The sequence below is a fragment of the Diabrotica undecimpunctata genome, chromosome 2, assembly GCF_040954645.1.
Source record: "Diabrotica undecimpunctata isolate CICGRU chromosome 2, icDiaUnde3, whole genome shotgun sequence".
NCBI lineage: Eukaryota > Metazoa > Arthropoda > Insecta > Coleoptera > Chrysomelidae > Diabrotica > Diabrotica undecimpunctata.
This window is the reverse complement of record NC_092804.1, coordinates 16,649,835-16,660,674: the sequence shown is the minus strand read 5'-3', so window position 1 is coordinate 16,660,674 and position 10,840 is coordinate 16,649,835. Positions and strand designations below refer to the sequence as shown.

Genomic DNA, 10,840 nt, shown 5'->3' with positions numbered 1-10,840 from the left:
TTTAAGAGATTAAAAAGGTAAAGATCTTAAAACGTTAAAAACACAGATTTATTTTTAAATTTAAGGTTTTATTTTAAATTGGAAAATGAATAAAAAATTAATTTAGAATAATCGCCTTAATGACACATGCCAATGTCAAATGTCAAATACAGTTATTTTTTGAGGTTGGCATCCTGAAACTTTTTATTGTCTTGTTTAGGGGACAGGCTTATTTATGTTTAAAAAAAATATTTCGTGGATCAAAAGGCTACGAAGAGGCTTATCAGTTTTTCAATTACATTATTATAGGTGAATGTAACGGTATTTTGGAATGGTACTGATAGATTTAGGTCATTAGAAATAGGAGGCAAATTTTATTATGAATTGAAGAGAGCAGACATGGCGGCTACTAGAAAATTACAAGGTAAGTGAAATTTTTAATGTTTTTCAATGATAAGTTTTACCCATATCAGTGTTTCAACGATATGGTTTTTTTGTGGACCCTACTAGCACAATGTGAAAACTACAGTCCGTTTGGAGGTAATAATTTCTGCATAAAGTCACCTTTTTGTGAAATATGTGACCAAGATCTGGAACACAGATTGCAATTTGAAATACAGTTTATGCAACAAATTAGAAGAAAAGAAAGGGAGATATTGCTGATATTTAGAATCGGATCACGTTTAGCAGGTCTCTGCAAAAATATTGTTTTAATGACAACTGTTGACTGAAGATACAATTTCTTATTTTTGTAGAAATTTTGTTGGAAGTATTTAAAAATCTTAAAAAAGAATGTTTGGTTTACAAATGAAAAATAAAAGAACAATAAATGCAAGTATGTCAAAATTTCAGCCTTATCACTCTAAATTAGTGGAACAAAAAGAAAATTTCAAATTAAATTAAAATTAACATATTTGATACCTTTTAGTTTTCACAAGCTAGTAACCAGTGTGTGCCTTTAATTTTATTTCTAAATAAATATTTTATATGTACACATAATTATGTGTCAAAAGTAATTCTTAATAAGTTATCAAATATCTATAATTGTCATTTTTAAAGAAGTTAATAAAAATCTTTGTTTTTAGGGGAAATAGATCGCTGCCTAAAAAAAGTTACAGAAGGGGTGGATACATTTGAAGACATCTGGCAAAAAGTTCATAATGCTACCAATAGTAACCAAAAAGAGAAATATGAGGCTGATCTCAAAAAGGAAATTAAGAAATTACAAAGGCTAAGGGATCAAATTAAGAGTTGGATAGCATCAGCTGAAATTAAAGATAAAAGTATTTTAATGGACAACAGAAAACTTATAGAAACGGTAATTGTTGAGTTTTACTAAAGTGGTGTTTAAAATAATAGTGTTATTTGAGTGTTACAAAAGTAAGTCTTAAATTTTAAATAATGTATAAAAAGTATGAAAGAAACTAGTGTTAGTCTAGAAATTATAACTTCATGTATGATAAATCTTTACATCAAAGCTAAAATATACTGTTTCACTTATTGTCTGCTGATGGCTCAGTTGTTGGGCCATGATAATGCATTCATATAAACTGATGGTTAAATTATTCTAGCTTTTATAGAACCCCTAAAAATTCATTTTTGTTTATCATCAATCAGCCACCTAGCTAAAGTTGTCATTCACTGTGTTTCTCAACTTGCACCCCAATTTACTAGACTCTTTTTATAATAGTGATTTGTGTTATGAGATATTTACTATCATATCTTGCCTGCACTACTTTTTCATGAGATCCCTATCTTCATTTGTTAGCTATTGTTTTTGTATTTCAAATTACACCTGATCCTTCCACATTTTTCGTATGGAATAGGTTTTTGCCTTTTATGGTTTAAATAATTCTCATGTTAATAGTTAGTTTTATCATTTGTTGTTGGATTTTAAATGAACTGTATTAGTAATTTCAATAAATCTTGTACTAGTGCAAAGTTATCAATTATAGATGTTTAAAGACACACCAGAGACTAGATTAATGCTCATATCAAAGCAATATATAATGTATTCATATAATATATCCATGAGGTGGCTCATTTTTTAAATAAAATAGGTTTGTTTGATGCTTGCACTTCTCTCTCTCTCTCTCTCTCTCTCTCTCTCTCTCTCTCTCTCTCTCTCTCTCTCTCTCTCTCTCTCTCTCTCTCTCTCTCTCTCTCTCTCTCTCTCTTTCTTTCTTTCTCTCTGTGTGGAATTTTGACTCTTGAGATATTTTCTGATTATTACTTAAGATTTGTAGTGACATTTCTTAAGAACACATGTATTAGAGGTTTTGCCTCTTCTACCAAAACCTATATATTATGTAGTTGTGTTACCATTTTCATTATTGTCATAAGCTTTTTTCAGTTATAAATGTCCCACAATTATTCCTTTTATACTCTATTGTAGTATCTAGTATTAGCTATTACTAACTATTATGGAAAACTATGTACTTGACATTTGTTATTTTTTAATATATGTCAAAATAGTTCAGTTTTTAGTCATAATTTAACAAAAAATTCAAGATTTTAATGAAATTTTATTGATATTGATTTTACAAGAACATGTTTACTTAAAAACATGTCTTCTATCATATTTTCTTTGTTTATGTTCACCTGTATTTAATTTTAGGATACTCCCTTCAGTAAGTACAATCTGGTTTACCTTCTTAGATTTTTAATTTTCCATTACTGTGAGATATTTAGGCCTCTTAATCTTCAATGTTATTAGATAAATATGTAAATCATCCTTTATTTAAAAGTTCTTTACTTTTTCCCAATCTTATTAATTCTGCCCTCACTTGGATTGTTAGATTTATAATTACAATTATAAATCCTTTTTTTGGTCAATCTTGCCTTCTCTTATGAGTAAATATCTTTCACTCCTGAATATATAAACAAAATAAGGAGCTTTCCTTCTTTTTATGGTATTCAAAAGTTCTTATGTTGACAATTCTATCCAAATAAGCATATTTTATGAGTAAAATCTTCTCATTGCACTATATTAAACCTTCAACCCCAGGTAAAAGTGAAGAAATGACATGCTACACAGCTTAAATATACTTAAATACAACTCAAATATACTTCTAGGGCCTTTTCTGGAAGGCAGAAGGGAATGACACTCATGAACTCTTTTCCTGTTTCATGAATCTTATGTTCTTTTTATAACGTTTCAAAGTTATTGTATTGGCAATTTGGTTCAAATATATTTTATGAGTCTGTTTGGGGGAATTAAAGCCCCAATGTTTAAATCTTAGTAAAAGTGTAGAAATATCATATTGTACAGGGCAAATCTATTTTTAGTATAAGGTCTCTGGAATAAAAAGAAAATCACAATCATGAAATTCTTTCTGTTTTATCAATATTATCTTCCTTTATGAATAAATATTTTTCTGTTCAAATATATCAACAAAATAAATGATTTCCTGTTTTTTAAAGTGTTTAACAATATCTCTGGAAGAAAGAATGGAACCACAGTCATGAACTTTTTTCTGTTCATGAATTTTGTTTTCTTTTTATAATGTTTTAAAATTCTTCTTATATTAACAATTGAAGATACAGGTGCAAAAAGGAGGCAACTCCATTTTATCATTTTTTTCAGGAGAGACAAAAAACTGTTTTACAACTAATTCTATTAATTTGTTTTATTGATATATAGAGGTAAACTCTAGTACACTACGTAAAATATATTCACAAAATATGCTTTTTTGGAAATTTGATTGTTAATAATATCAAAAAGAAATTGTTGGAGTTGTCCCTTTTTGAACCTGAGAACTAAAAAAGAATATCAAACACAAATTTAAACATGATTTATTAACAAAATGTCAAAAGTAACAAATATAAATTAATCATCTGCAAAGCTATCTTCTTCACACTGAGTTGGGTTTTCTTCTCTTTGACACTTCAGCTTTTCATAAAACCACATATAATCAGAAGGCATATATTTGGTTGCTTTACATGGAGGTATTTCGGGTGCTTAACAGGTAATGGGCTAGAATGGAAGTGTAATTAATAAATAAAAAAGTCCTTAAGGAAAGAACTGGCCAAAATACTGCATTCTACGCCTTTTGTTGTGTATTTTATCACTTGATAAGTAGATATACCAAATTTTTGTTTTCTTTGGTTTGACATGCACTTTTTAAAATCCCCACTGAAATGGACAAATGCACAACTATAAATTTGAGGCATGTATTTTTTATCACAGCAACCCATTCTTCTGGTAATATATTCTCCTGTTTCCTTTTCTCATTTTTAATCAATCTTATGTTGTGGTCACAAGGAAGGAAACTATGTCCTGGTTCTGGATACCTCTGCATAATATTAGCAAATCTATTAGTATTTGCAAGAGTGTAAAGATACTGAGCCATGGTTTGGTTTTTATTTTGCAAGATGCAGTTATCAGATTGTAGGATGTAGAATGTATAATTTTGTCACAAAATTTTCAAGAAAATTATATAAAAAGCTAACATTATTAGCTCCTTTGTTGGCTATGGGTTCATTGTACATGAAAAAGTATGTTTTTCCAGAACTGATTGCAAAGACACCTCCGGAGCTGTCTCCTTTTTGCAGTGAATTAAATAAGGAAACATCTGAATATTCATTATGTTTATCTTACTAGTTACCGGAGCTGCCTTGTTTTTGCACTAATTGATAGAGCGCCTTTGAAATAACATACATTGATTAAAAACAAAAAATCTTAGAAATGTGGAGCTGCCTTCTTTTTGCACAGATGTCTTCAATTGTAAAAAATTATATTTCCTGAGTCTCTCTTTGTGGAGGAATTAAAACTCCAACCTTCAAATCTTGATAAAAATGGAGAAATGTCATATTGTACAGGTCAACTCTATTGAAGTCACAATCATGAAATTCTTTTTGTTCCATCAATCTTGCCTTAATTTATGAATAAATATCTTTGATCAGATCTTTTATTATGGATCTGAAACTATTGTCTTGTGGCTTTGTGTTGTTGTTTTTATTATTTTTAATGGGAAAACACCACAAATTTTAATTGAAAATACTGATTTGAAGTATGCATTTCTTGCTCTAATGAGTTCATATAGATTTCAAGTATTGTTTATTCAACATAATCAGGCTTTGTGTTTACTGGTGCTTTCATTAATATATATCTTGGCAATTTATATTCCTTATATCCTCATAGAGCATTTACAATACCATTTATATTAAAGTTTGAATTTTTAAACTAGTTGATGTTGCACATTCCAAGAATTAAGTGATATAATGCGAACAGGTTTTAATATTCCTTTATTGTAATCTACAAAAATACATTACAGCATAAGGAATTATGTGAATGTACATTAACAGATTCTTAATATCGTTTTTACAATCTGTTAACATAAAAACTGTAAAAATCTAACTTTATTACATTGTATCAATTTCAATAAAATAAATATTTCTGTATATTATAGCTATAAATTGGATATTAAAAATTATTTTAAAGAGATAGTTATAGAAATACATAATTCTTTCTATATCTAAAACTATTTACCAACCGTTATGTTAAAATACTTTGCTAAGAAAGTCTTATTGATTCCTAAATGTCTATTCCGAGATAATTAATTACTTTCTTGATAATATAGGTCTTGATACTACAAATCACATTAATTCTTGTCACCTTTTTTTCTATTTTTGTATTCCTTCTATTTTTATGATTAGTTCAACACTTTTTTGGTTAAAATTTAATATTCTTACCTGTTGTTACATATTTAATATTATTTCACCTTTGGCACACAATATCACTTTATTTTATCACAAACAAGTTGATAACAGTAAATTTTTAATTTATCTCTTAAGATTGTGTACAAAATATTTTGATTGTTATTATCTGCTGCTCTCATACATTGATTATAAATGTATATTTATGTTATAATATATTTCAAGATACTAGCATATTTGTTACAAAAATAAACTGTAAACAATAATGGTCATGTTAATAATTATTTTGTTCAAATTTTTTTGTATGTAGAAAAATGCCTTTTTGTAGCAAATGGAGAGGTTTAAAGTTGTAGAACGTGAAACCAAAACGAAAGCGTACTCAAAAGAAGGTCTAGGTGCTGCTCAGAAATTAGATCCTGCCCAAAAAGAAAGAGATGATATACAATATTGGTTAACGTCATCAATAGCAAAACTTAATATTGGTGTAAGTACTATATATTCGATATAAATCAAACTGGATATATCCTTGCCTTTCTCACAATTTATTGATTCTGAGCTACTTCAGAATAAGTATAAGCTGTCAACAGTTATCTACCTGGAAAGGAATTCAAACTCCATTAGATACCATTTAGCTGGTTGTCATTATGTTGAAGCAATTAAATTTTGCCTACAGTGTGTACTCAGTTGATTTCAAAGCACACTCTACTTTTCTAATGGTGTAGTGTGTATTGTCCATGTAGAAGGAACCTTTCTATTCATCATCAAGACCTTTCATGCCCGATGGAATGTTTGCCACTCTTACTTAGAGCTCTCTGATTTACTTACTTAGGTGAATCACTCCGCTCGTCTCCTATTACTATCCACAATATTTAAAAGAAACCTGATATGGTATGAGGTGTGATTTTTAAGTAATATGTGACAAACAATAATATGTGTTAACAAAACTTTATATAACAATTTATTTATGCATGAAAGATCACTTTATTTACTTTTCCACGTAATTACCACCAAACTTAAGGCACATCAAATTGTTGTGAGTCAGATAGCTCTGATTGCAGTCCTGTGTGTTAGAGAAAAAATCGAGATCTCTCTGTCACCGAAATATTCCACAAATTTGTTATATCAACATAGAGACGACCTTCTAGAATTTCCGAAATTCCTGTATTAAAAATTACTGTAAACATATTCAACAGTTCCACAATGTCTTACATAAGACTGAAAAGGTGATGGGGAAGGTATATATACAGCCAATAACAAAATTTTGAGTTTTTATTTTAAATGTTAGGTATAACTGATATATGTCAGTCTCAACAATTATGATTTTTTGGGTAGAAAGGCTCTTTTTAGCTGCAATTAATACACATCATCCACGTGCCTTTCATATATATTATCATATCAAATGTCATAATCGGGTACTCGCACTTCAGCATCAGAATAATCTGAGTCAATAAGTATCTACAATCAAACTCATAGCTTGCTGCAATTTTACGTGAGTTATGAGTTAAATAAAGTTGGTTAAACCACGTCAGGTTTCACTTAATCTCTCAACTCACAGAACAACTTAACAATATTGAAAAATAAGGTTTTGTATTCTGTCATCATAGAATCTTCCAGCTGATTTTACAACCACTGCAACAGGGTAGTTTGAGGCTATCTTTGTCATTGTGGTGCTGACCCCCGGAAATGCTTTTTTAATTGCAGGGAAACATGGTACTAACTTCAACTCCCAGCTCTGAAATCTTTTTCAAAATTAGTATTTTTTGGAAGTCAAAAGTTTATCAAGTGTATCTCAATATATATGATTATAAAAATAAAAGACCACAAGGAAATAGCTTCAGAATGATATTGTTTTGATAGTAGTGGTACCATTTGTATACCAGAGCAAAGATATATTTAGTGATGTGGTATTTTATACTTCTCAGACAATAGTTTGTCAATTTATTACTTTTGTTTTTATTTAATTAATGAATACAGCTCTTTGTTTTAGTCGGATAGCTTAGAATCTGAAATAGAACAGCTATTATCAAATAAAAAGAAAAAACTCGACAAAGACAAACAAGATAGAATAGAAGATCTGAAATCTAGGTTGGATAAACATAAATTTCACATACGGAAATTAGAAACGCTATTAAGGATGTTAGATAACATGTCCGTGGAAGTTCAACAGGTAATTTTTGTTTTTTTATTGTATTTTTAGTGGCTTTATAGTCACTGAGGTGTTTGTTTAAGTTTTGTAGGCTCTAACCTGGAAGTGTAATGAACTATATTTGTAGTTCATTCCCAGAAAATATAATAAGTAAAATGTCATAATAAAATAGCTTCATAACCACCTTTGAACCAATCTTTGAAATATTTTTCCTTACACCTTTGTGGATCCCAATTTTTGATTTGGATATACTGCAATAAGAAAGTTATTTGGTGTCAGTTCCAGACGGAACAGTAATTTGTTCAATTTTCAGCTCATTGTCATTGTAGAGAATTATCATCTCCCTTTCTCCTATGACGCTACAGCCCAAGTCGGGCCCTGGCCTCCCCCAGCATCCTTGGCTGCTCTCCTTTCAGTTATCCACCCTCAATATCTCTTTAACATTGGTTTTTGCTTCGTCTATCCACCTCCATCCATTCTTACAAGTTATCCTTCCCGGCGCAATCTTTATATTTTTGCATAATTTGCTATAGAGGGTTGTTTGTAATATTGATATAACTCGTGGTTGAACCTTATCCTCCACATACCATTGTCGCAGATGGGTCCCAATAGGGAAATCCTTTGTTCTAGGAGTTCTCTATGAAATTCTTCTTGCAACTACTTTTCTATTTCTGGATTTTTTAGGTTGACCAGGTTTAATTTTTCGATCTTTGGGTCTTTGTTCGTTTCCTGTGTGTTTATACGGCATCTACATTTTATTTATAATAGAAAGTGATCCAAACAGAATACTGTTCCTCTCCTAGCTCTCTCATTTATTACGTTTGTTCTTATAGTTTGAAGAGAATTATCCACCTTCTTGATTTTTTATAGTTTTTTCTCCATTTATCAATGTTTGCCCTTGTCTTGGAGGGCCAAAACTATTTCTATATGGGCCATTATTATTAGCAGAAAAATTTAATTCAGCCCACGATCTTACCAGCCATTTTCAACCCCTCCTCCTTTTAAGGAGGAAATTAATGCCATAAGACGACCAAAGAGGACATAAAGATTAGAGTTGCAATCATATTTCATAGTTGACAAAATTTTACTAATTATATAAGACAAGTTTCAATTTTAAATCAATTATGATGGCATATTATTTTAACTACAAATATTTTTACGGATCAAACGCCAGATTTGAAACATCTCTTAACTTATACACTACAATGTAATAAATTTTTATTTATATTTTAATTTCAGATTAAAAATATTAGAGACAATGTCGAATACTATATAGACTTTAACACGGAGCCAGATTTCGAAGACAATGAATTTATCTATGATGACATTATTGGTATGGATGAAGTTGAATTATCCGGCGTAGCGTTACCTTCTTCTGCGACGACGGATAGTAATGAAACTGGTGGTACACCTACCTCAATTATATCAGGTTAGTATAATATTCTTACCCACAAATTCATGCATTGAATAATTTTGATTAAGAGAGGTTTATTATAAGGAACTAAAGTACTCCAAAAGATATTTGGCAAATTAAGGTGATGTAATATGTTTAAGAGCGTCATAATGACCTTGCAAGGTGTATATTAATTTCTTGGGGTTACAAACCTGTATAGTCATATATAAGCAAATTACATAGTTGTGGTATTTTCCCAATATTTAATAAAATCTGAGATACAAAAAAAACTTTCAGAACAAAACTATGATGTTAATGTCGACTTGTGTATTATCATTTCAGGTTCGTCGCCCCCGCCCTCATCATCACCGCCACTCCAACCGCCCACGTCTTCAGTGCCGTTAACGATGACGTCACTGGCGACGGCGGCTGCCGCTGCGGCGGCCAGTAACGCCCTGCATAATTACAACAACCATTCCGGAGAAAACTCGAATGACGACAGTAAAAAGGTTGTAGGCAAAGAACAGAAGGTGTGTGTAAGTATTTGTTTTTATATTTTGAATTTCGTATACATAATCGTGTGAACAACTCAGTCAATCCAATTCAAATTTTAAATTATAAAAGGGCTTCCCAAACTTACTCGTACGCCCCCTCAACCCAACCCTCAATAATACTTACCAATTTTAGTACCATCCTAGTAACAAGTTATAGTTATAACAAAAACATTATTTGAATATTTATATTTTTTATTAGAAATTAAGAATGAAATCAAAACAGGCATAAAAATGAAGAGGGATATTTATGTAACTGGCTGGTTAATGTGAGGGATATGCTTGCTTTCTTGAGCACAGCTTATGAAACCGGGGCTAAAGTTTGGAAATTGCCACTCTTAATTCTGTTTCTAATTTTATGTTTGACCTGTACTTGTTTTTAATTACTGTAACTGCAGAAAAGTCCGTTTCGCACAAGTACGAAGTCGCAAATGGTAATAAAACCTTCAACTTGCCATCAGCAGCAGTGCTGATGGCAAGATATCCATGAGAAAGTGAGCTCCAAAATTCAAATAGTTTGTCCTTGTCGTATTGAAGCTTTAGGCTGGAATCACAGGACAATTCTTTCAGTTGTTCTTCTTCCTATGTTGAAAGTGTCGATAGCGTGGATGTCAGGAAAGGGTTTCTGACCCAGTCATATTGCTCCATATCTCCGGGAAAATAGTTGTTCGCTCAATGATAACATGTGTTGTGTAAACATATTTTTTAAAGAGGTGTCAAGGATTTCTATCGATTGTTCTTGTAAAATATCTTGTAAAGCAGGGAAAGTCATTTTCTTGATCTTATAATTTTCTCTTCCATAAGAGCAACTTCTTCTGAAAGCCAGTAATTTTATCTGCCAATTGCAAGATATGAGTATTGTTTCCCTGCAAAGACTTATTAAGATCATTTAATTTGTTAAATATGTCACAGAGGTATGCCAATCTTATTATAAACTCTTAATTAATAAAGTTTTGGTCATCATCATGTGATTCTGTATGTAGATAAGTGTAAAATTCATGTCTTAATTATACACGTGCGAGTATGTTGCCTTTGGACAACCAACGAAAGTAGCAATAATAAATTAAAAAGGTGTGCTCAGACCCCATGTCTTCACAAAGTTTATGGAAAATT

The 10,840-nt window shown here is 30.7% G+C and overlaps 1 protein-coding gene across 4 annotated transcripts in view; it reads left to right on the top strand.

Annotated features, from left to right (window-relative positions):
- Window positions 1–164: 164 nt before the first annotated feature.
- Window positions 165–10,840, top strand: part of Not3 (CCR4-associated factor Not3) — a 30,543-nt gene continuing 19,867 nt past the window's right edge. Inside the window, exons 1-6 of one of the 4 annotated variants that reach the window (XM_072522359.1) lie at window positions 165–403; window positions 1,065–1,297; window positions 5,966–6,121; window positions 7,625–7,804; window positions 9,023–9,212; window positions 9,519–9,706. In XM_072522359.1, the coding sequence (XP_072378460.1) occupies window positions 379–403; window positions 1,065–1,297; window positions 5,966–6,121; window positions 7,625–7,804; window positions 9,023–9,212; window positions 9,519–9,706 (972 nt within the window). In that variant the 5' untranslated portion in view covers window positions 165–378. Of the gene's footprint in view, window positions 404–1,064; window positions 1,298–2,454; window positions 2,610–5,965; window positions 6,122–7,624; window positions 7,805–9,022; window positions 9,213–9,518; window positions 9,713–10,840 lie in introns of those variants that run through there. The other 3 variants (XM_072522357.1, XM_072522358.1, XM_072522360.1) reach the window with 3 other exon arrangements.